We start from the raw sequence: 26,608 nt of genomic DNA, 5'->3' as shown, positions 1-26,608 counted from the left end.
TCCAGAGGAGGACGAGGGGAGAACGCGCGCGCGCGCTGCTCGTCGCGCGACGTCTCCGGCGCTCCACCAACCCCACGCGCCCTCCGCTGCCGAGGTTGCGGAACCAATTGACGGAGACGCCGAAAAGCCCCGCCTCCTCCTCGCCGCGGTGACCTCACAGCTCTTTATCTGTACCGTCCCTCCCGCCACTCTGGGGACGGCGTCCAATCCAGGGCGGGGATGGCGGCGGCGGGGCGGTCCCTCGGCCCTCCGTGACGTCGTGGCCCCGCCCCGCCGCCCGGCTGCCCCCTGAGGCGCTTGGCAGCGGGCAGAGAGAGAGATTCAGTCAGCCAGTGGCAGTCAGCCTGCCTGCCTCGCGTCGAAGCCCCTGTTCTGCGTGCGTGCTCCTTCCCCATTCAGCGGCTCGCGGGGTCGTCGTGCTTCTCCGTCCTCAGGCCCCGAGCAACATGGAAAGTGCGGCGGGGGGAGCCGAGGAGTTCAACATTCTCCTGGCCACCGACTCCTACAAGGTTGGGGGAGAGAGGAGGGTCTGGGGCGGGAGGGGGAGGCCGGGCGGGCGAGGGTCTCCCCTGTGGCCCCTTCGGGAGGGAGGCTGGCTGGGCTCCCCCCGCTGCCTTGGGCTTCTCCCCCCCCCCTCCTTCCAGGTTCCTTTCTGTTTCGTGTTCCTGCCTCGCACCCCGCCCTCGCCAGGCCAGGCACCGGGCCAGGACGGGGCTGGGGCTGCCCTCATGGCGAGGGGGGGGGGCGCCGGAGCTACGTGTGGGGCGGCTCGCAGACCATGCCCACATGCAGGAGGCTGTGAGGGGGTGGGAAAGCCGCCCCGCTTGGCCTTTGCCCTTCTCTCCTGCGCGCGCTCTTTCCTCGGGCTCGCCTTGGTTTATGCAATGCAAAGCGCAGGCTGAAGCTTGCGGTCCTTTGTACACTTGGCTTGGTAGCTCGCCTGCAAGGGGCTGTTTGTTTTGTTTCTTGAGGGCACAATTGTCAGCTCTGATGGCTTGGTCTGGACATTGGAGTCCGGCGCGGGGGGGGGGGGGGGGGCTGTTCCCACCTGCCCACCCCATTGAATGTATTAAGTGGTATATAATTTTAATGGAGAAGAGAGCGAGCGACAGTGAAGCTTCTTGCTTTTTTGGAGTGCAACATCTCTCTCTCTCATATCCTTACTGGCTTGGCCCAAAAATGGAGCCCAGAGGTTTATCATATCCACACATGCTGACATAGGTGGAGGTTGGGCAGGAGACAGTGGCTTTACTCCTTCTACCTTTATGCTTTGTGCTGAGAAGCTTCTAGTAATAGGCAAGTGCAGAGAGCGAAAATGGGGCAAGATAGAAAGTGACACCTGTGGCATGGAGGAGATGGCTCCCCACTGTAACTCCTACCTCACATGGCTCTTTCATCTCACTTCCAAATTCTTGCAGGGGGAATGCAATGATAGTGAAACACCTGCCTCCTTCACTTACTAGACTGTGGGAAGCGCTAATTTTAGTTCTCTGGTGGCAGGAAAGGGAGTGTTTCTGAGGAAAGGCAATCTTTGCAGGCAAACTGACTTAACACTTATCTGATAGTAGAAGTACCAGGTTTCTGTGTGTGAAAGAACCTGATCAAAGTAAGCATGCTGTTTGCTTTTTATCAAGATAATAGATTCTAGCTACTCATCTGTACAGAACTTAACAGCTCTGAAAGCGTCACTTATACTATTGGTATTTCCTATACTTTTGGTATTTCCTAACTGTTACAACAACAGTACAGTGTTGCAGAAAAACAAAAAAGAGGAGGTTAATGAGAAAAGATAAGGAAGTTAAGCTCTTCCGGCAAGGTTTTAAATCACAGTTTGGACTCATTACTGGTTTAGCTATCCTTCAGCATACATATATTTGTTTCTTAGCAAGACCTGCCTTTGGTGCATAAATGGTTGGATTATAATTACAGTAGTGATAGTACTACCCAAAGTTTAATTCTGTTACACATTTGTCAGTCTTTAAAAACTTGGAACTGTATATGGTGGTAGATCGAGCATTGTGAAACTGAAACCATTAAACCAGTCATACAGTTGTTACTGATGATAAAAGCATTAAAATAGTCGTATTGATTTCAGGGGAAAGTTCTTCTTGCAGGAAACTATGATCAATTTATGGAATTAAAATAAATGATAAATGGAAATAATTGGCTTAAAATTATAATTTCAAATGATGCATTTGATTCAGATTTGCTGTAGTGATTTACCTGCTGCAGGCAGATATCAGTGTAATTTGCAATGTAATCCTTTACATGTCTACTCAGAACTAAACCACATTGAGTTAAGTGCAACCTCATAGGTCAGTGAGTATAGGATTGCAGCCTTAATTGCTAGATTGTGCCCTGCTAGAAACAATGACTAGCTTTTACGGGAATAGCAGTGAAAGAGATCCTTCTGTTATGTATAAGGAGTCTCCTAATCTTTGCCCAAGAGACTTTGTCATTTAACAGTAAATGAAAGCAATTCAGAGAGAGCCTTATGCTACTATAGTATCAAATAGCAAAGGTTGTTTAAATCGTGCTTTCAAGCGTTCAAAGCACTTCATCTGTATTTAGCTGTAATCCTTACCAGCAACCCTATAAGGTAAGTCAGTATTTCTAGGCCCCCAGATTGCAGCTGGACTCAAAAGAGAGAGGCAGCTAGATGCCTGTGGGCCTCTAGTGAATTCAGAGTGAAGACTAGATTTGAATGGACTAGTCTTGTTTACTTACAGTACCCCTGTAATCCCTGCCTTAGCAATCTTCAATAGCATTGTACAAAGCCCTACACTGGTTACTGCTAAGAGTCTAGTAGCCTTCTTTCCATGCTGACCCTGAAGGAAGGAGAGCCTTTCACCAGTAACCAGCATAAAAACACAGACTGCCAGTAAAAAAAGCCCACTCCCAAGTGAATTGCTGAAGGAGTGATGGACAGATCCCTCCAACCTCCACCAGCCTGATCACTTGCCTGCATGGAATTCTTGGTTGCTGGGGGCTATTGGAGAAATACAGTGGTACCTCGGGTTAAGTACCTAATTCATTCCAGAGGTGCGTTCTTAACCTGAAATGGTTCTTAATCTGAAGCACCACTTTAGCTAATGGGGCCTCCCACTGCCGCCGGCCCGCTGCTGTGCGATTTCTGTTCTCATCCTGAAGCAAAGTTCTTAACCCGAGGTAATATTTCTGGGTTAGCGGAGTCTGTAACCTGAAGCGTATGTAACCCAAGGTAGCACTGTATTGCTGAAGGTTTTTTCCACTTGCTGTGTATTGCCTTGATGTACTCGTCCAACATTGTCCAATATCTTGTCCAACATTTGCTTTTGAAGCAAGTGTGCTAGTAACCTGACTGTATGCTTATTACAGAGGAATGCTGAACCCCACAAGTGATCTGATTTTATTTAGGTAAAGGTAAAGGGACCCCTGGCCATTAGGTCCAGTAGCGACAGACTCTGGGGTTGTGGCGCTCATCTCGCTTTATTGACCGAGGGAGCCGGCGTACAGCTTCCGGGTCATGTGGCCAGCATGACTAAGCCGCCTCTGGCGAACCAGAGCAGCACACGGAAACGCCGTTTACCTTCCTGCCAGAGCGGTACCTATTTATCTACTTGCACTTTGATGTGCTTTCGAACTGCTAGGTGGGCAGGAGCAGGGACTGAGCAACGGGAGCTCACCCCGTCGCGGGGATTCGAACCGCTGACCTTCTGACCTAGGCTCTGTGGTTTAACCCACAGCGCCACCCGCGTCCCACTGATTTTATTTATAGCAGACCTAATTGCAGTTCAGACAGATTCGTCAGCCTCTACTATCTAGACAGGGAGATAGTTATGAATCAAGGATGGAAGGGAAGCAGTACCATCACGGTGTGTGTGTGTGTGTGTGCAGATGCTTAGGGAATTTTGAATTCTGATCTGAGGTGACCTGATCTGCACCCGCACAGCTGACTGGAACTTAGTTATCCACCAGCGTTTGCACTTTCTGAATGTTTCTGTCAAAGTTTTCAGCACAAAAAATGCTCTTTTTAATAGAAAATTGGTTTAGAAATCTATTTGAAGATAACACATTTGAACATGTGTATTTAAATAGCTATTTAACATGAATTTTCATGCACATTTGTCTAAATGTAGAATGTGGAAATGGTGTGAGCTTATGAATGAAGAAATGTGAAAATGGCATAGACATGCAAATTAGAGAATTTCTGTGTATATGCACTAGTGAAGATTTATCACCAAAGACATTTCATTTGTACAGACCTTTGGATGGAGGCTAAGAAACTTGTAGAGTGCATGTGTACTGATCATTTTAAAAAACGTGCCTCAAACAGCTGCCTGAAAGGCAAAATAGAGGCAATTGGCATTTTAACCTGGGTACGTGTACCAGTATATAGGGACAATTAAAAATTAATGTCGGTGTGCCTTAAACAAAAAACCCCCAAACAAATGGTTGCCCTATGGACCTTACAGTCTAAATTTTTACACTGGGAAGGCAACATGCAGCTAATATGAGGTGATAAATGTTTTAGAGGGATCTGAAGAAGATCTATAAAGAACACTTTATAGATGTTCTTGGAGCTGCTTAAAATTTAAAAGTAAGCTTATCCAAGTTTATTATTTATTACATTTACATTCCACCTTTTCCCCCAAGAGCTCAAGATGATGGTGTACATGGTTCTCTCCCTCTTCCTTTAACCTGGTGAGGTAGTTGAGATCAGATAGGCTAGGCTGAGAGTGATAAGGCTGGCCCAGTGTCACCCAGCGCACTTTATGGCCAAGTGGGAATTTGAATCCTGGTCTTCCAGGTTCTAGTCCTACATTTTAACCACTATACCACACTGGCAGTCTTTTAAATTCCTACAGAAAACTTAAGCAAACATGTTAAGTTCATCACTGAAAGTCAAGCAAGGATGTTGGTTGAACTCCTTTAACAAGAGATTGCTGCAAAACCAGACCAGCCACTGTGAAGGCCCTGCTCCTTTCACAAGTCATTAGCACTCAGAGCAGGACTTCCATTTTAATGGGTGGGAAGACTGCAAAGTCTTTAGCTGTGGGTTAAAACACTTGCATTTTGCCAGAAAACTGACTGGTTGCCATTGTGGTTAACACAAAGCAGGCGTTATATTCACGGTGCCTTTTCCCAGTTGAACAGAGAAGCTGCCATGTTCTCCACTAGCTGGACCTTTAAAATACTTTGGAAGGGAAGCCACATAAGTGTTGGGTGGATAAGAACACAAAGTTTGGCGCTGTGTTCCCTTGGAAGAGCATTTGTGAGACATCTTGCTCATCTGATTAGAATGCTTTTCCTTTTAATATGGAGACTTTGTTGATGCAAATAAGTGATTGGGATTCACAGGAAATATAAGACACTAAACTAAACACATTACCTGATTACAGATGACCTTAATTTCCCAGATTTATAAAATTTTGTAGTTTGGGTTGAACCAACTCGCTGTCATAGACCATCACATTTATTAGTTATTTGAAGCATGTTTACCCCAACCTTTTGCTAAGAAGGGTTCCAGAGTGGCTTACAAACATCAGTAGGAAGATAGTATCTGCCTTCAAAATGACAGTCTGAAAGATGTGACATACAAGGGAAAGCGGTTGGGGAGGGAAGAGAGAAAAAGTAAGCTCATGAAAAAGTTCTGAAAGTTACAGTTCTTAAAACAACCAGCTAGAATGGAAACAGTTCAGATAGCCTCATTACCTTCTGTGGCAGGCTCTAAGCAGTGGAATTGTCTGTGACTGTCACCTTAATTGTATAGTTTGTGATGTACACTGAAAAGACATTTCATCACCCCTGATCCTTGAAATATAGATATATATGAAATATATGTATTTTACTACCCACCTCGTTCTTGATTATAACCTGTTTTAACCATTCGTAGTATTGCATAATGATCAGTGCCATGAAGCTTTTAATATAAGCTGCATAAGTGCTCATTATTTGGCATCACATTCCAGACTGAAAAATACTTCTATTCACATTCAATGAAACTCCCTTGATATGGAGCTAATTTTACTAGGCATCCAGGCTTTAATTTGCTGAGTTCCTGTCTGTTTTTGCACCTGTCTAGATTCTGCAACTGGAATGCTGTCTAGTTCAGAGAACAATGTTCAGGCGTACATAGTCCTGCCTGAAAAAGTGTTTAATCAGAGTTGTTGCAGAGTTTTGGAAAGCTTTTAAAAATATTCATATGTTTTTAGTCCTGATAGGTTCCATATCACTTTACATAGTTCAAGTAAGTTTAGGATGAAAGCTTTAAAAGTGAACATAGTAGCTCCCGGATCAGAAAACTAAATCCAAAAAGATACTGTTTGCTATCCAGAAAACATCTATGCTGTAGTGTGTGGACATTCGGTTTTTCAAGCAAAGATAGGCTTGGTTCGAGCATCACACTAAACCATACATTCAAAGGAAGGTGCTCCAAACCTCCCATGTTAGTCCTCAGCTCCTGCCGCCTCTGTGCTGCTTATGAAACAAAGCAGAGTCTGGCTTTGGTAGTCCATACCCAGGCTCATAGTTTGTTTCTCTGCAAACGTACATGGGTGTCAAACCAGTTTGGACCTGGCTCACTACTCTGTGGTTTATTTGACAGAAACATACACTGAGCCTGGGTTCAGATGATTCAACAAGATGCTTTGTTCAAGGTGTGAAGGCAGCAGGAGTGGTTACTTTTGAGTAGCACCATGGTCTATGGGATGTGTGAGGAACATGTAAGCAGCGCCATGATTTAATGTGATATGTGAACCACAGAATGTAGTGAAAGAGCGTTCTTATCAAGTGTTTTCAGTTTAGGCATATTCCTTAGAGTAAGACCTGGATGTGACATTGAATCTTCAAATATGGCACTAAACAAAAAATTCCAGACCTTGTGGAATTCTTAAAACTTTTAATAGCATTCCAACAAACCTTCTGATCTGTTATTTCAGAGAAAGGTTGCTGGTGTTAGCTGTGGACCAGTTGTTGTAGAAATTGTTGTAGAAAATTCTACAACCAATTGTTGTAGAAAATGCTACCTTTGGAGATGACGGAACAAAATAATTCCCCATTTTGTTTGTTTAATAAATTGGTGTCCTGCTTGTAGGGCTAAATCAAACTCTTTAGAGTGGTTTGCTTAAATTAACTCTAAAATTCTGAAGTTGTTTACACACTGTAATACACCAGTAATTCAAATTTAGGATTTTTAGAATTAAAAAATCTGACTGAAAATATTTTCACTATATTAATTTTTTTTTACCATTATCAAACATTCCCTTGCAGTGTTGGAAACCCAAATATTACAGCATTGTGCTGGTGTGTCAGAAACAGAGAGTGAAACTGACCAGTCTAATTCATTTCCCAACCTGAAAGAAATGCAAAAAAATAAAAAAAGCATAAATGGTGGAAAGGAAATTTGACTTTTAAAAATCTTTTAATCTACAGCTTTAGTTTGCAGGTAAGGGAAAAATAAAATGCTTTTATCTTGAAAATGTCAGAAGTACATATTTTAAAGTAAGCTGGGAAATCTTTCTCAGAAGAGGTCCATCAAAATGATGTTCTATGTGTAAAATTATCCCATTTTCATGTCTTATTATAGATTTGTTTTAGTTTCAGTAGAACGTTAGCAGAGTCATTTATTGAAAACTGTGTTGATTAAAGTATCAATCAAAGCTCTTGTTTTTTCTTAAGCTTCCCGTAATTTTATAACCACTTATAACATTGTTGCAATTGAGGGGGAAAATATTCTGGACCATGTCATTCATTACCTGTGGTGTCACTAATGTGGACAATAAAATTTGGTTAATCTTTCTTCCCCTGGAGTTCTTATGTGTAGCTGTGCAATTTCCCCAGGAAGCACATGATTGACAGGTGAAGTTTAAAAAGAGCTTGTTTATAGACAAGACAAAGCACTTTATAATTGCTGTGCAAGTAAAAATCACGCAACTGCACATGGTGGTGGGTGTTGAGATCATACGGATGTTCCACCAGAATTACTGGTTGCAAGCAAACATTTGGTTTGGGCTTGAAGGAAAACTTCTAATATGGATAGCAAAAATACTGCAGATCACAGACATTGCAGATCACTGACACCTCTAAAGTCAGGCTCCTATACTAGGTTTGACACTGGAGCCCCTAAGCAAAAATTAACCAAACATGTCACTTTTCACATTTGTTCAGAATTCTGGTCAGTTTCACTTCTCAGTTATGGAAAAGTTGTTAGATAAGCAAGGTAGAAAACGAACCCCATAGGTAATATAGTAATGGACATTTTTGCTTGGCCAGCTGAAAACTGGACAGACAAAGGGATGTCTGGTTGGAAATCGTCTGTTCGATATGCTACAAGAGAAGCAGAGGGCTAAACTGCTCCTTGTTTTCCAAATCCTGGAAAAGCTGAACTACTTCAAGCTTGCCAGGCTGAGCTGGAGGAGGAAGGGTGAAAGTGATCCTCACTACAATGTATATGGCACTGTCAAAGCTTGTTTGGATAACCATTTTGTATGTGGTGAAATGTTTCCTTACCCAAGTTTTTCTCATTTTAGGTGACACATTATAAACAATATCCACCCAATACAAGCAAAGTTTATTCCTACTTCGAATGTCGTGAAAAGAAGACAGAAAACTCTAAATTCAGGAAGGTGAAATATGAGGAAACGGTTTTTTACGGGTTGCAGTACATTCTTAATAAATACTTAAAAGGTATTTCATGTTGGAATTTTAAATAAAATTACTTATCCATTCTTTAACTTCACAACTTTTTTCGTGGATCCTTTAAGCAGGAGCAGCTATGAAGATGTCTTCATTCATGATAAAATAACTATCAAACGGTAATATTGTTTGATACTCTAATGGTTGACTTAATTTAAGACTTAAGTCGGGGTGGGCGACTGGATAATAATAATAATAAATAATAAATTTTATTTATATCCCGCCCTCCCCAGCCGAAGCCGGGCTCAGGGCGGCTAACAACAATAAAACAGTACAAAAGTACAGCACAAACAACACTCTAAAATCATTCAATTATAAAATTAATTAATTCAAGCCACTGGCAACCATTGGGCCAGAGCTCTGCGAAGATTGCCGGGGGAGGGAGTCAGGCTGTGCCCTGGCCAAAGGCCTGGTGGAACAGTTCTGTCTTGCAGGCCCTGCGGAAAGATGTCAAGTCTCGCAGGGCCCTGGTCTCTTGTGACAGAGTGTTCCACCAGATCGGAGCCACGGCCGAAAAAGCCCTGGCTCTAGTTGAGGCCAGCCTAACTTCTCTGTGGCCTGGGACCTTCAATATGTTTTTATTTGAAGACTGTAACCAGGAGAGGCGGTCCCGTAGGTACGAGGGTCCTAGGCCTTATAGGGCTTTAAAGGATGTGGTCATTGGATCCTATTGTTGTTTTCGCCACCCCTCAGGGGCCAGGAAGAACTTTCTGAGAGTAAGAGCTGTTAGACTGTGGAAGCCTCTCTCTCAGAAGGGTGTGAACTCTGTTTCCTTGGAGGTTTTTAAGCAGAGGTTGGATGGCCATGTGTCGTGGATCCTTTAGTTGAGATTCCTACATGGCTGGGGGTTGGACAAGGTCCTTTCCAACTGTGCAATTCTATGACTCTACAACATATTTATTAAAAAATGTTGATAAAATCAAATGCTCATTCTCTGCTGACCTTTCAGCAGCAGGCAAAGACGTTTTATTTAAGAGAGATGGCCTTTGGCCTTATAAGCTGAAACGTATGGCCTCAGTAAATGCTGCAATTTCTTCAATTTACTGTTTTTATTTATAGGTTTGGTAAGAAAGTGGCATACACAATCTTTGCACAGAATCTAATTTTAAAAATTATCCCCAAATATGATAGTGTAACTTGGAAAAGCATTTTATGGAAGTACTTTACATTCTTCCATAATGTAATAATTCTTCCAATACTTTACACCAGCTAGACTGGTGACTGGGAGTGGCCGCTGAGACCAGATAACACCATTCCTGAAGGACCTACATTAGTTCCCAGGCACAATTCAAAGTGCTGGTGCTGACTTTTAAAGCCCTAAGTGGCCTCAGCCCAGTATAGATGAAGAAGCGTCTCCATCCCCATCGTTCTGCCCGGTCACTGAGGTCAAGCTCTGAGGGACTTCTGGCGGTTCCCTCACTGCGAGAAGTGAAGTTACAGGGAACCAGGCAGAAGGCCTTCTCGGTAGTGGCACCCACCCTGTGAAATGCCCTCCCACCAGATGTCAAAGAACAACTATCTGACTTTTAGAAGACATCTGAAGGCAGCCCTGTTTAGGGAAGTTTTTAATGTTTGATCTTTTACTGTGTTTTTAATATACTGCTGGAAGTCGCCCAGAGTGGCTGGGGAAACCAAGCCAGATGGATGGGGTATAAATAAATTATTATTATTATTATTATTATTATTATTATTTACATGTGGAGCTGTCTGGTTTATCATATCAGCTTCTGCAAGTACAGCGATGATAATATATATCTCTATAACCTGGGTTAGGGTCATCATTTTGTCATTGGCATGCAACCAGGTCGTCATTTTCTTGATTTATATTGATCAGCGTAGTGTCCAGAGACCCAATCTGAAGGAAAAGCTTTCTGTTTGCCATGGATTGTAATGGTAATCTAAGATTTGCTATGTGACAACTGCAACTTTCATTCGAGTACATGAAATCGCTGTCAGACTCATCTGATTACGGCCAATGGGTCGAGATAAGCATGCTATTTTTGCTGGCACATTAACTGGCTATTTGATTTACTCTATGCCCTAATTGTAAATCATTCATTTGAAATTAAATTGCACTTTAAGCAATGGAATCTGTTGTTGAGTAAGTAGTGTTTACAATCTGGATGCACCCAGCCCAATCTCTGGCACGTTTACTTGGACATATATCCTACCAATTTCATCAGGTCTTCTCCCAGCAGCAGCCCAACAATGCAACCCTTTGCATGTCTACTCAGACCTGCTCCATTGATTTAATAGGGTTGCATTCAGGTAAGTGGTATAGGACCACAAGCCTGTATGGTCCTAGAGAGAACGGCACTAGCCGTGGCCAAGAAATCACAATTTTTGCATAGTTTGGCTAGTTTGTTTCCCTTCAGGACTTCCATAAAACAATAAATGGCAATGCCCAACCAACTTTTAGAACATATTCTTATGATTCAGTATTATTTTTTTTTGAAATTGTTATACATCTTTTAAAAATTTTCACCATAGGCAAAGTGGTAACCAAAGAGAAAATCCAGGAAGCCAAAGAGGTATACAAGGAACATTTTCAGGATGATGTCTTCAACGAAACTGGGTGGAACTACATCCTTGAGGTAAAAAAATAATAATGAACACTTCAAATGTGAAGACACAAACACACTAAACTGCCTAATATTATCTGCTGACAGATGCTTAGCTTCTTCAGTTTGATAGGAATAGCATAGCTACCGTATTTTTCGCTCCATAGGGCGCACCTGACCATAGGGCGCACCTAGTTTTCAGAGGGGGAAACCAAGGAAAAAAAATATGATTCCCCCACCTCCTGCAAAACCGGCAGAAGCCGCACACTCTTTAAAAGGGCTGCACGGCTTCTCCTGGCTTTTCTGGGAGGTGGGGGGATTCCCTCACCTCTCGCAAAAGCCTGCAGAAGCCGCACAACCCCTTTAAAGAGCGCGCGGCTTCTCCTGGCTTTTCTGGGAGGTGGGGGAATTCCCTCACCTCTCGCAAAAGGCCATAGAAGCCGCGCGCTCTTTAAAGGGTGCGTGGCTCCTGTGGGCTTTTCTATGAGGTGGGAGAAGGGACTGATGCGGCCAGTCAGTCCCTTCCCCCTCCTGGGGAAAAGCCCGCAAGAGTGACGGAGCTTGTGTGCGGCTCTTGGGGGCTTTTCCCGCCTGCCTCCCCCCCTGCATTCGCTCCATTGGGCGCACACAAATTTTCCCTTGCTTTTTAGGAGGGAAAAAGTGGGTCCTATAGAGCGTAAAATACGGTACTTTGTTGGTATTGGTTTTTGTGGGTTTTGGGTTTTTTAATAGTTCATAGAGCAAAGCAATGCCTATCCTTTACTGGGAGTTGTTACTGCACACAAAAATATGTGGGAATTGGGCGTGGGGTTTTTTTTTGGGGGGGGGGAGGAATCCATATAGAATTGAAAACTGACACATTTGGAAAGAGCATTATAATCTTGTTCTATTCCTTTTGACTGATAGTATAGAAAAACCAGTTGTTTTTTACAATATTATATTAATTTAAATTGAGTTGAAACTGGGCAACATGTTGATACACCAGCAATTTGTTGGTGCCCTTCTAAGGAAGCTCACCCCACAGTTTGAAGGTACAGCCTTAAATTCCCTTGTGAAATCACTTGCTTTTAAAGAGGCACTGTGACTCATGCACAGGTTCTGCATGTGAGCTAAGCTTTGCTAAATTTAAGTTAAATCAATTACTGTATTTTTTGCTCTATAAGACTCACTTTTTCCCTCCTAAAAAGAAAGGGAAAATGTGTGTGTGTCTTATGGAGCGAATGCAGGTTGCGCAGCTATCCCAGAAGCCAAAACAGCAAGAGGGATTGCGGCTTTCACTGTGCAGCGATCCCTCTTGCTGTTCTGGCTTCTGAGATTCAGAATATTTTTTTTTCTTGTTTTCCTCCTCCAAAAACTAAGTGCGTCTTGTGGTCTGGTGCGTCTTATAGAGCAAAAAATATGGTATAAGCATTGTAACTGAAAGAAGAAAATGTAGTGTTTTTTGAATCAAATTTGAAAGTTGTGTAGCTTTGTACTTTGATTAATCCCCATTTAAAGGAACATACTGTCAAATAAAAAAATACTCATGGATACAAAGCCTATTTTTCACCCAATGAAAAAGTCTTCAACACCCTTTCCTAATAATTATTGTATCTGTTTACAGAAGTACGAAGGTTGTCTTCCCATAGAAGTCAAGGCTGTTCCTGAGGGCAGTGTCGTTCCCAGGGGGAATGTTCTCTTCACTGTTGAAAACACCGATCCAGACTGTTACTGGCTCACAAACTGGATCGAGGTAATTAATGAAAAAATATCTCTGTGATTGATGATAACTTTCTAGTTAATTTGCTTTATTTTCAACATGCCCTGATCATATATATTTGAATCTATCGTCAGTCTGCCCTTTGATATGAGGAAACACATAATTAAATACAAGTTGTGCTAATTGTACTGCGTTCCATGTGCTTTTAGACTACACTCAAAAGGCATTGGCTTATTCCTTTGCATGGGTCTCTTTTTCCCAGATGTATGTAAGGCGGCTTGTATTTCTTACTGATTGGCCCACAAGCTGATTAATCAAGTTTCCTAGGGTTATGAGTTTTAAGATTGAAGCCATGTGTGCCCTGTTTGGTATAAAGTGGTGCCAAGGCATCTTTTATGCAGAAGAGAGCCTGTGCTGTGGACAGACCTCTTGTCAAGTTGTGTGCATGGTTCCACCTCTCCCTTCTGTCCCCAAAGGGCAACTGGTTCTTTAAGAGTGTCACTATTTCCCCCCATCTCTTTATGCTAAAGCACACTTATGCTAAAACTATATCAAGCACATCTGTAAAAGCTGGTTGGCAAAGGAAATCAGGTTTGGAAGGCCTGTATAAATAAAAGTTTTCAGAAGATGTCTGAAAGCAAGCAGGGATGATTCCTGCTGAACCTCTATGGCAAGGAGTTTCACAGGGCAGGAGATGCCACGCTAAAGGCCAGTTCCTTATAAAGGCCAGATGAACCTCAGGGTCATGGGGAGCACCAAAAATGCCCCACCAGAAGACCTCAGCATTTGAAGTGGAATTGCCAGTGTTACCAGAAAAATCCAAGGGCTCCCTTGGACAAAAAGTAAAGACACCAACCAGAGTAAATTGGAGCAAATCAGCAGCCTGTAGGCTTGGCCTTTATTGAACTGTTGCAGCAGGGTGTTCCCCTCACTCGCAGGAGAGAGGAAAGACATAGAAAATGGTGTGCAAGACCTTATAAAAACTTTTGAAATTCCCATCCTCTAGGTCAAGCCCACCCCCAGAAACATCATGCATACATTACAGAAAGGAGGGGTTGAGGGAGGAGTTGTGGTGGTAACCTGAGTGTCCTGTCACCTGGCTGGTTCCCTTCTAACCCTCCCCATGAGTCATTTTCTGAAGACAAAAGCTAGTCTCAGTTTCCTGCCCCCTGAGGGAAGATCTGATCATTGTCCTTTGTTCCAGTCTGTGCTGAATCCATTCCCATATGCAAGTTCTTTGTGATCTTGATTGTCTTCTGTCTGGGATCATCAGGGTTGGCATAGCAACTGGGCAGGGCTCCTGTGGATGTGCTGGTATGGTGAAGGGATTATGGCATCCAGACCAGATACAAGGGTGAGCCCCACATAAAGTACATTGTAGAAATAGAGCCTTGAGTTTTCCATGACTTACTAGGCTCCTATCACAACCACCATATTATGCCATCCTTTCCCCCTCCCAAACTCAGTGAAAATTAAGCCCAGTCGTGCTTATTTCTCCACAGATGAAATATTTGTATTTCTGTAATTACTTCTTAAATGTCTTTGTATGGGTTTGAAAACCTTTAATACTTCAAGAGAATTTCTAAACTTTGAAAGCGACCAAGAGAAACCTGAATTACTTTTGTGCATATATGAAAACTACCTGCCATATCTAATTTGATTGTGTATTGTAGTTTCCATTTAGTGGAAAGGTTCATTTTCCCTATTGTATCTAGGAGTGGGTATCTTCACACTTACGCATGAAACATTTTTCATCTTTATAGACAATTCTTGTTCAGTCATGGTATCCCATCACAGTGGCCACAAACTCCAGAGAACAAAAGAAAATCTTAGCAAAATATCTGCTAGAAACCTCAGGCAGTTTAGAAGGTCTGGAGTACAAGCTACATGATTTCGGTTACAGAGGAGTCTCTTCGCAAGAGGTAATGCTATTTTAAAAAATGTATTGAAATTACATATTATCTTTTTTTCTTTCTAAAATTGGAATCCATAAACTTACACTGTATAATGTGTATTTCTTCTTGCAGCCTTAAATTCTTCAGTAATAGTCAATAAGTCTGGCGCTTCATATCTTATTTACATTGTCCCGCATATATTAAGACCAAATGAAGAGAGTACTTATTAATGTGGAGTTCTCTGCTCTGAAATGGAATCTTCTAGGAACTGCCATTTTGGTTTTGCATGCCTGTAATTCATAATTGTGTCTTATTCTCAGACTGCAGGAATAGGAGCCTCTGCACATTTAGTGAACTTTAAAGGAACTGACACAGTAGCAGGAATTGGTTTAATTAAGAAGTACTATGGAACGAAAGACCCTGTGCCAGGCTATTCAGTACCAGCTGCAGAACACAGGTATCTGTATTTCTTTGATGCATTGTATGTGGAAATCAAAGTGTAGATTAGCTGAAGGTCTGGTCCTACGGCATCTTTGAGGACCACGTATCCTGTTTTTTTGTTTTTTTTTAAAAAAAAGGAAGCACAAAACAGTTCATTAACAAGTTGATAATTACAGACAAGCAATTATAGCTGTTGATTCTGCTTGTTTTATATGTAGCATTCAATTTTCTTTTTGACTCTGATTTTACATTATTTAATTAGTCAGTAAATTCTTGCCTGAATAGTTAGTTACCAGGTCCCAGGAAGATAGAAGTTTGATTCAGCAACTTTAATATGTAACATATTTTTACAGCTTGTTCTTGCCATATTTTTGTGATCTGAGCAATAACTATTAGAATAATTATTTAATTATTGATATTTGATATTTAGTTAATTAGAAACTGAGTACCTCTTTTGTCAGCATGTCGAATTTTTCCATCGCTGTCAAATGCTTCCACTACAATATAAAAAGCTTGGGTTTTTGGAGTGTTCCAGAGCAGAAAGTTTGAGTATGTATAGCACAGCAAAATGAGTCAGTGCTGCGTAACCCAATTCCCCCCCCCCCAAATTCTAAGTGCTGTTTAACCCATTAATAACCACGTTTCATAGGTCAGTATGAACAGATTGAATAACTTGCATACAACGTTCAAAGAAAAGTCGCGCTGGAAAAAACCAGGGTGCCTCAGTATTTGATACTTGCACTTCGGTTTCAACCCATATTCAATCTTTCTTATTCTTTTTGGTGGTCTTGCCAAGTTACTACATTTAGGTGGCATAAGACAACACTGCAAAGTTTGTTCAATGTGTATGGGTGAAATGCAGCGTGGGGAATAATATACCATAAAGTTGATAACTTGCTATGATCAGGTACATAACTGTCCTAAAAATCATGCTGAGGTGAGCTGCTGAAGTCAGTGGTAAATTCCGGTGCCTTTCTACTACACACAGTCCTTAGTACCTTTTGGCAAGAATATAGTTTGATTTTTATATTCTGTTTCTTACTTACACTGTCTTTAGAATGTTAAAGATTTGGGTACTTTCTTTGCTACTCAGCTGTCTAAGAGATACTTGGTAGACCTTGGAACTGTTTTTGTATAAGATGGTTCTTTAGTGTAATGGTTCTAGAGATTGCTTGTGCGTAAGTTGCCTTTACTCATGGCTAGCTTGCATGGTTGAACCCTTTCTGACAGGACAGCCTCTGTTCCGTGGCTGCCTCAGTCGCTGGCAGAATCCGTCAGTGGGCGTTTCTTAAACCGCTTCCAACATAAAAGCTGCTTGACGCCCAGTCTTCTCCCCCGTTGCCTGCGCGAAAGCTTTCTGCGCAAGATGGGTGTGGGCAAAGGAGCACTTGTGCCCTCTCCGCTGGTCTCCTGCGAAGAGTCCTGGAGCCACCTCTCCGATTCCTCTATCTCCTCCCCTTCTCCACTGGTGTTACGCTGATTACCTTCCCCAGCGGATGGGCTATCCCTCCTCCTACTAGGACCCTCTCCACCATCGTCCGGGAGCCCCCTCACCGCCTCCTGCTCCGATGGCAGTTCCCTGACATTTAGTATACATAAGATCTCACTTCCTGAGAAATCTGATTACACACATGGGATTAAGTGCAGATTTAATGTCCCAGCAATTACAGTCATCCCTCGGCTCCCGAACGCCTTGGGGGAGTTGAACGTTCCAGCTCCTGAATGATTGAAAACCAGATTTCGAGTCCCAAATTTTGAACTTTTTTGGGGAAGCCAAACATCCAGTGCAGCTTCCGCTAATGTCTCTGATGCCCCTGCACAATTGGAAGCCACATTTTGGTTTCCAAGCGTTTCAGAAGTCGAACGGACTTACAGAACAGATTCTGTTTGACTGCCGAGGTACGACTGTAGTCTGACATTCTGCTGGTACCCTATGTTCGCTTGTGTGCATACAGTTGATCAGGGTGAGCATTGTTACTGCTATCTTGATACCTGCCCGCCAAACCTGGGAGTAACCAAGAACTTCTAAGAAGCAGTTAAGATATTGGGCTTAATTAGGCAGCAAAAATGGTTCCACATGAATGAAAGCAGAACATGAATAAACTCTGTAGTGCTCCAGAAAGCATCACTGATTGAAACCTGTACTGTCGGTTGGTTAAAAAGTAGTGTGAAGATAAGGAATGGTTGCATTTGTATTAGCATAGATTAGAGTTGTCTGCTGCATGCTAAAAGGAAAACATAACGTGGCAACTAAATATCAAATGAGTAAATCTCTTCTGTTCTTCCAGTACTATAACAGCTTGGGGGAAAGACCACGAAAAAGATGCTTTTGAACACATTGTGACACAGTTTTCTTCAGTGCCTGTATCTGTGGTCAGTGACAGTTACGACATTTACAATGCTTGTGAAAAGATATGGGGTGAAGATTTAAGGCATTTAATTGAATCAAGAAGTGCAGAAGCGCCACTGATTATTAGGCCAGATTCAGGAAATCCTCTTGACACTGTGCTAAAGGTAATTCTTTAAAAAATCTTCAGTTTTTAAACTTACTTAATGAAGTTATTTGGGAAACACCTTTTCTTTTAGTCTAATGCCATTTCTACTCTGTTACAAAATTGTATGATTGACAATATCGTTTATCTAAAATTACTTAGAAATATCTATGTGGACTTCACTAGCTATGCATACAGATAATTTTTGTTGGATCTGTTCAGTTTCTGTATCTAAACATATTCATGAGCTATGCTGACGTTTATTAAACTGGTGTCTGGCATATATTAAGTTTCTATAGAAAGACCTAAACATCTCATATAGTTAACCTGAAATTCATAAAGTGACCTGGTTCACACATTATGGTAAGCAAAATTATGCTTGGGACCATGCATACTACGTTGGCTTCTGTGTTCAGGCATAGGCAAACTTGGCTTCTATGTTCAGGCATAGGCAAACTTGGCCCTCCAGATGTTTTGGGGCTACAACTCCCATCATCCCTAGCTAACAGGACCATTGGTCAGAGATGATGGGAGTTGTAGTCTCAAAACATCTGGAGGGCTGAGTTTGCCTATGCCTGCCTTTGTTCCTTCCCAGTGCTTTTAGCACAGTGTAGTGGCCAAGTCAAGATTAGGCTTTGCGTGTCTTCTGAACCTGGGACCATGGTTAAGGGCTTTTCTTCCTTAAACACAGCCTGTAATGATAGCTCAAGCCTTTTCTGTGCTAAAAGGACTAAAAAGAAAAGGACTGCGAAGGAGCGCAGTGAGTGCAAGCATATTTGCATGGTCCCAATAAGTCATACAGATCATGACATAGGAATGAGGCCACCAATGAAAGACAATTCAGGCCATGCATGGGAACCAGTGACCTAATGGGCATTTGGCTTTGCACTTGGCTGTGCGGAAAGTGGATTTCACAAGCCCTTACGGTTGCTAAGGGCACGTAAAGATAATACTGGTGTGTCATGTAGTGAACAGAGGACCTCACTGCCCTGGCCATATTTCACACCAGTTTTGTGTGGATAACTATTTGAACATGTTATAATAATATATATTGTATTAACTTGTGTTTTGATTTATTAGTGTATCCTTAATGACATGTATGTATTATATTTGTTTAATCCTTTTAATTTTCTCTTTGTTAGCTATGCAATTTTTTAAAAAGAAATTCATAACCCCATAAAATCAAAATCCCATAAAACTAAACTGTTTGCAATACATATGTTTTGACTAGTAGGTGTTTTGACCACTGAGTCTTTCCATTCTTACATATAGCTGCCTGTAAATTGATTGTCCTAACCGTTCCTTTCCCAACCATCATGGATGGTAGCAGGATAGCATATTATTTAAGTGAAGCAGTTCTAAGCTATCAGTTTGTTCTTTTGCATAGAACACATCTCAATTATAATTACAACAGCATTTTGGGGTGGGGGTGACATCACTATTTCCAGGATAATAGTTTAGAATGGTGACTTCCAGACTAGTTTCTGAAACTTGGGGATTCCAGCTTTGGCTTTCAGAAATTTAAAACAACACTGTATAGTGCCTCTGCGTTGCCAATAAAAGTTAATGATTTCAGTTTACCAGCACAATGGAGTGCTTGATAAACAATGACAAATGTTTCAGCTGCTGCTATCTACAAAAACAAATACAAATATATCTGGTTTATTTAAATTGGCACAGGTTCCAGTGGCGGAATACTGTACAATTTTAAGGCATTACTGAGACCTGAGGAAAGACCTGAGTAGGCACAAACAATTTTGTAATTAAATAGAGCCGTAAGTCTCAGATTAAGGCTTCAGATGAGCTAGTGACTTTAGCAGGCAGCCATGCAGAAGGTAAAGAAGACTTGAACACTTCTTACTATAACAAATTTTCAACTAACTTTCCAGCCAAGAGACACAAGTAGTTAAGGCTTAATCCTAAGTAAATAGGACTACCGCTTTTTGGAAGCTTTCTACAGTTGTACCTTGGATCCCAAACGCCTTGGGAGTTGAACGTTTTGGCTCTCGAACGCAGCAAACCTGGAAGTGAGTGTTCCGGTTTGTGAATGTTCTTTGGAACCTGAATGTCCGACGTGGCTTATGCAGCTTCCGATTGGCTGCAGGAGCTTCCTGCAGCCAATCAGAAGCCGCTAATGTTTTTGAAGTCAAACAGACTTCCGGAATGGATTCTGTTCAACTTACAAGGTACGACTGTACTAAAAATCCAGCCTCGCAAACTTAGTTTACTTTTAAGAATATCACAGTCTGGCCTCCCTATACCAAGTCGTTTGCATTGGTCTATCTCGTTCAGTGTTCTCCACACACTGAATGGCAGCGGGTTTCTTGACATGGAATATTCCTAGCCCTACCTAGAGATATCAGGGATTGAGCCTTGGGAGTTGTAGGCCTCAATACAGTGGCTGAATTCCTTTATGTTCACCTTCTTGAAGCATAAAATTTTGACTCAAGGCACACATATTTGTATGACTTAACTGGCTTATTCAATGGAGTAATGGACTTAATTGTTCAATTTGGCTTTCTGCAGGTTTTGGAGATTCTAGGAAGGAAGTTCCCTATTACAGAAAATGAAAAAGGCTATAAAGTGTTGCCCCCTTACTTAAGAATTATTCAAGGAGATGGTGTAGATATCAACACATTACAAGAGGTGCGCCTTTTTTATTAATATGTAGATTGCTTCTTCAGTGTCTTCTCTGACACAGCAATTAAATAAGATGTTCAGAGGGGGGAAATGATTAACAACTTTGTTTTTGTTCACGTTTTCGTTCATATCATTCCCAAATGGGTCAGTGTGCCTGACTAGATGGTTGCTAGCCTGAGCCCACCCAGGATACCAGGGGGTTGGACTAGATGACCCTCAGGTCCCTTCCAACTCTATGATGTAGGATTGTAAAGGTAAAGGTACCCCTGCCCGTACGGGCCAGTCTTGACAGACTCTAGGGTTGTGCGCCCATCTCACTCAAAGAGGCCAAGGGCCAGCGCTGTCCGAAGACACTTCCGGGTCACGTGGCCAGCGTGACATCGCTGCTCTGGCGAGCCAGAGCCGCACACGGAAAAGCCGTTTACCTTCCCGCTAGTAAGCGGTCCCTATTTATCTACTTGCACCCGAGAGTGCTTTTGAACTGCTAGGTTGGCAGGTGCTGGGACCGAACAACGGGAGCGCACCCCGCCGCAGGGATTCGAACCGCCAACCTCTTGATCGGCAAGCCCTAGGCGCTGAGGCTTTAACCCACAGCGCCACCCGCGTCCCTGAGATGTAGGATTGTATGTCACAGCTAATGCGATGCCAAAAATATCCCTGCCCTGCCAAGGGATCCCATTGAAAGCAGAAATCTGGCCGGCTGTTAACTGGCTGCATCTAGCCTTTGAAAGCTGTATTCAGACTGAAGGCTATCCAGTGCTGTGAAAGACACTACCTTGAAAGAAGATGTCTTGAAACAGCTGAGAGCTGCCTAATCTCAGGATAACACTCGATAGCGACCCACCCCAGCCTAAGGAGGGAAGACACCAAAGATGCAGATTATCTGGTGTAGAAGAGCCTTTGGAAGGTGAGAAGAGAGCGCACCTGGTCAGGCAATTCTCCTGGAAGTTTCTCTGGGGCTCTTCTAACAGTGGTACCCAGTATAGACAGGAAGATGAAATAGGGTGTGGGAAATTGGGGAGCGAAAAGAGTTATGAAGGTGTAAATAGAGCAGGAGCTGATCTGTGCTTTCAAAGGCATTTCTTGGACCATTAAACCACAGAAATCAATTGCTCACTCATTTGTGTGTTTCTGTGGTTCAATAGATTAGTAACAGCTGTAGTGCATGAACATTGCTAGTTGTCACTTGACATACAAAAGCACCATCTAACCTTGAACTGAAATAACATGTGAGCAAACCTCAGCGGAAGGGAGGACGTGAAGTCCAAGTGTTTGCCTTTCAGCTGGAAAAATAAATGGTGTTTTTATCCTCACATGTTGCTGTAAAGTCAGTATCTTTGTGTTTAAAATATGCCTACCTACCAGTGCAGTTGTTTCCCCCAAAGATAATTAATTGCACTTTTATGCATATTACGGTATTTGTTGGCAGCAGTTTGCTGTAACAACATGAAATATTTTCAGAGGGTTTGCGAAGTATCATTGAGCCTCATATAGTCTAAAGTTCCTGTTCCCATAATATACACTAGTCTGTAAAAAAACACCATGGTAAATGCTTAATAGGAAAAATGTCTTATTTGTGCACCTCTTAATTTTATTTTATTGCTTTCTTATCAGATGGTGGAAGGAATGAAACAAAATAAATGGAGCATTGAAAATATTTCATTTGGGTCTGGTGGAGCTTTACTGCAGAAAATAACTAGGGATCTCTTGAATTGTTCCTTCAAATGCAGTTATGTGGTAACCAACGGCCTTGGGGTATGTTCTTTAAATGTAGATTTTACATTAGGAAAAAAAGCGCCTTGATTTCATTCTTCAGTGTGAATGTGCTAATTTTGGAGGAGGGATGATCTTTTACTCATAGCATCTTTTTATTCCAAATTTTAGGTAAACGTGTTTAAAGACCCTGTAGCTGATCCCAACAAAAGGTCAAAGAAAGGCAGGTTGTCTTTACACAGGACTCCTGATGGAGACTTCGTTACGCTAGAAGAAGGCAAGGGAGACCTTGAAGAATATGGGCAGGTATGTATGCCTTGATGTAGGGTGATATCAAAAGTTAGTCATGCATAGACCCATCTGTGGACTTAACTAATTTTTATAGCATGCTGAATACAGTTGATGTTCTTTAATTGTAGCATCAGGTGATTACTTGAATGTGTGAACCAATCAGCACCAGGAAGAACCTGAGTATTAACCAATGCCTATCCCAGGGCAATCATTTTCAATTGCAATAGTTCGCGTTTTTAACAGAGCCGTAAAGGGATAAGACATACAAGTGTGTGAATCAGCCCTTGGTTCTATTTTAATATGGGTTTTAACTTAAATCATAATTGCCATGATACGTAAATTAATAAACTCAGTTAAAGCTGTGGCTTCGCCAGGTTTTGAGTTTATGTGCTGCTGAAGCAAGCACACTTTGCCAGGTTTGAGGAGCCCAGTTTGAAATAGAATCTGTTAGACATTAATGTTCATTTAGGGGCTAATTGTCCATACAATTGTCCACTCTCAAGCCCTAGGCACAGTTAGCTGCTAAAAGAGGTAAGGTGTTTTCTTCATTTATTCAAACAGATTTATATACTGCTTAACAACAACACCAACATTCCAAGTGGTTTACATAAATACAAAATATTCATTAAAATACAGATAAAATCAACCAACTTTAAAAACAAGTAGGTAGAAAAGCAACAGTCTGAAAGACAGATATAGAGAATAAAATCTATGTTCCCTGCCTGTCTCTGGGGGACTTCAAATTCCTCCCAGTCAAAGCCTGGCTTATATGTGTCTGAGTTTGGAATGATGAGCTGTGTCGCTCTTGAGTGAGGGTCTTCATAGCCAAAGCAGACTCCTTGACATAGACAGGCCAAATACTGTTTTATTATTGAAACTAAGAGAAAATGGTGTCTGTTTGCAGGATCTCCTTCATACAGTGTTTAAGAATGGAATAGTAACGAAGTCCTACTCGTTTGATGAAGTAAGAAAAAATGCCAAGCTGAAGAGTAGTGAACTGACAGAGGCATCTCACTAAAGTTTCATTCCATGTTTGTATTTGTGTAACAACTGTGTACTGCATAGCTAATGATTTCTTGTACAGATCTGTGTGTTTCTGTTTGCCACATTATAGCCAAATTATTTGTTGGTTTATGGACATCACTGCCCTCTCTCTTCTTTTCCTTTATTTTTGCCAGCCTTTAGAGAAAAAAATGGAGTTGGGAAAACACTTGCAGTGTAAAATATGTGCTTCTAGGAGTCCTTTGGTATTCAATCTGGTATTGAGCTCCTCATTAATGAGACACAACTGAGACTTTTTATACATATAAATATATATATATATAGCAACATGCCACAAAACAGATCTGCATAAAAGTATCATTGCTTTATGTTTATATTTACCTTGTATTTTTGTACAAACAAGATTGTGTAAAATATATTTAAAAGTTACAATTATAATGTCTTTCCAACTTTTCATGATTTTTATGAGCACAGACTTTCAAGGAAATATTTTGGGGTGGGGGAATACATTGCCTTTGTGTCCATTGATCAGCAAATAAAACATGGCCTTAAGTTTTGTTGTGACAACTGTACTATTTGGAAGTTTTAATCAGGATAGCTCCCTCAAAACCCACAGAGAAAGGGACTTTGCTGTTCATTGTAGCTACTGGTCAGCGAAACCTCCTGTTCTTGCTGAGGTGCTGTGAGAATATATAAACACATAAACACTTGCTAGACAGTAGGCAATATAACTGGAATGCCAAATGAGGAAGGACTTCTTACTGCAACAAAGATTGCCAAATGCACCTCAATATTCCAAGAATATTGGAATCTGAAATCATTTCCAAGTAAGCATGAAGGAGATCTGGCAGCAGAACTTCTAAGGGATTTCCTTCCGCTACGGAACATATATTTATATCTAAAATATTGACAGGTAGGGAAGTGATGTATTAAAGTAACTACACTTCGGGGTTTATTTTTACATATATTGTGACAAACCTAAAAGCAGAATACTGGTCTTAGTTGTGCACTTTTTTACTTTTTGTATTTTGGTCTTTGATTTTGCCTTTTTGTCAGACTGGATGTTGACTTGTATAGACGTCTTAACTATTTTTTTTTTGTTGAACAACTTTAATAAAACATTATACTAGCAAACTCCTTTTACATTGGTAGCCTCCCCTATAGGGGATACTATGCAGAGGTTAACTATTTTAAATACTAAAGGTGATGAAAGGTACTCTTTTCATGACTGCACTTGATTCACTTTCTACACATGCTTTGAATTTCTTACTAAAGAACAAGTCTGTTGGCGAATGACTTGGCATGCTGTATCAAGTTCTCAGGTGTACAGCCATACTTCAGGTTGGTAGAAGACATGGATTTGTCAGCCTTTCTAGAGGAAGCAATATAATTTTGGTTTGTTAGCTCTGGTGAGGGATAAAATCTCGGATCGCTGTATGGGTGGCGCATAAGTGGGTTTAAACAATTATCTGGGAAATGGTTCAGAAGAGCTCTAACATAATGGAGAAAACAAAGATAATATACTTTTTGAAATGCTTGAAAAGCCATATTTTAATATTCCTGCTATGGAACATATTTAATTCCACAGTCCCGATCTATTTTGTGTTAGAAGGTTTTCTACGTTGTTGCTATCAGAAATAGTGGTTTGGTTAGCACTCTGAACAGTGAGTTTCACTCCTAGAAATGTCCTTACCCTGATAACTGAAGTAGCTTGTCTTGGGCTGAAAAAGTTCAAAAACTGGTTAAAGGTCAGCATGGTTAAGCTTCCACATAATGTACCAAGGAAAGAACTGTGTGATAAGTGGTACAAGAAACCTGGCAAGTCTCTCAACTGATATTTTTATACTTGAGGGCAATGGAGAGGCATTTTCTTCTATGCACCCTGCGTTCCCTGGGTGTTTGATTTCTAATTATTTCTGGGAGGGGCAGGTATGTGGTTTCCCCCCTCTTTGTAAAACACTAGGTTTCCTCACCTATCCTAGTTGGAAAATCCTGGGCTCTTACCATCAAGGATTTAGTGTTAAGACGGTTGACACCTGAAACGTGAAGTAGTTTGGTGCTGGATACAACTTCACAGAGCTTGAACCTTAAATATCCTAATTCTTCCATGCAAAAGCAAGCAGTGTGTTTGGGTTTGCTTTTATCAATTAGGATCGTATGGACTCAGATCTTTAGCTCCCATTTCATTGTAGTGCAGTACTTGTTTTTAAAAACGGCAGTTGGGAAGCTTTGTGTTTAATTTATTTGTAACCTGTATTTAACATAAGAAATTATTTTTATGACTATTTTTTTCTCAGAGGAATGATTATGAAATTGATATGAAATCTTTTTATAGCAAAGAATCCACCTTGGAAGATTTGAGATGTATTTATTGTTTGCCAAAATTCAAAAAGTAAACAGAATTTTCTCTAGTTTTACATTCCTTCTTAACCTACTTAGCCGAGTAAGTATTCTTCACCTAAATCCTGTGTTTTAGTCAAAATGTACTTTGCATTAAAGACAAATGTAATAAACATGGAAATAAAGTTTTAGTTCCAGTAGTAAAACATATAGCTATTTGATTTTATTTCAGACTTGTGCTTTTTGTTTGTCAAAAATTACTTACGGAAAAAAGGGCGATGCTGTAAGCCAGGGATGGCCAGCCGGTGTATTCTGCTTGGCCACTTTATTTCCCAAGCCTGGCAATATATTTTAACATGCAACCTGAACCCATTGTGGAGAGTCAAGTTCTATAATCAAACTGCCACCACACTGCACTAAAAGGCTTCACAGGTATGGAGCTCATTGGCTTGCATGGTGTGAGGTCACTGACTCAAGAAGCTGAACGTGAATGTGACATGAGCCAACAGTGTGACATGGCAGCTAAAAAAGCCAATGCAATTCTGGGCTGCATCAATAGGAGTATAGCATCTAGATCAAGGGAAGTAATAGTGCCACTGTATTCTGCTCTGGTCAGACCTCACCTGGAGTACTGTGTCCAGTTCTGGGCACCACAGTTCAAGACGGACACTGACAAATTGGAACGTGTCCAGAGGAGGGCAACCAAAATGGTCAAAGGCCTGGAAACGATGCCTTATGAGGAACGGCTAAGGGAGCTGGGCATGTTTAGCCTGGAGAAGAGGAGGTTAAGGGGTGATATGATAGCCATGTTCAAATATATAAAAGGATGTCACATAGAGGAGGGAGAAAGGTTGTTTT

General features: G+C 41.5%; 1 protein-coding gene across 1 annotated transcript; it reads left to right on the top strand.

Annotated features, from left to right (window-relative positions):
• On the top strand, nt 1-25,956 carry NAMPT (nicotinamide phosphoribosyltransferase). Its single transcript, XM_083399853.1, has 11 exons — nt 1-509; nt 8,511-8,667; nt 11,167-11,270; nt 12,841-12,969; nt 14,700-14,858; nt 15,152-15,288; nt 17,561-17,786; nt 20,291-20,410; nt 22,019-22,159; nt 22,289-22,423; nt 23,313-25,956. Exons 1-11 carry the CDS (start codon nt 447-449, stop codon nt 23,424-23,426), a joined length of 1,485 nt encoding a protein of 494 aa, XP_083255979.1. The 5' UTR covers nt 1-446; the 3' UTR covers nt 23,427-25,956.
• Nucleotides 25,957-26,608: the final 652 nt, after the last annotated feature.

Source organism: Podarcis tiliguerta, assembly GCF_965153285.1.
Source record: "Podarcis tiliguerta genome assembly, chromosome: 10".
Classification (NCBI taxonomy): Eukaryota; Metazoa; Chordata; class Lepidosauria; order Squamata; family Lacertidae; genus Podarcis; species Podarcis tiliguerta.
This window is presented reverse-complemented; position numbering and strand designations above follow the sequence as displayed.

What these genes read in the sequence shown, in the direction of transcription:
- NAMPT (XM_083399853.1), top strand. Translation starts at nt 447, where the DNA reads ATGGAAAGTGCGGCGGGGGGAGCCGAGGAGTTCAACATTCTCCTGGCC. An exon ending in TGGCCACCGACTCCTACAAG is followed by an intron (nt 510 to 8,510) that starts GTTGGGGGAGAG and finishes TTCTCATTTTAG; the next exon opens with GTGACACATTATAAACAATA. An exon ending in GGCTCACAAACTGGATCGAG is followed by an intron (nt 12,970 to 14,699) that starts GTAATTAATGAA and finishes TCATCTTTATAG; the next exon opens with ACAATTCTTGTTCAGTCATG.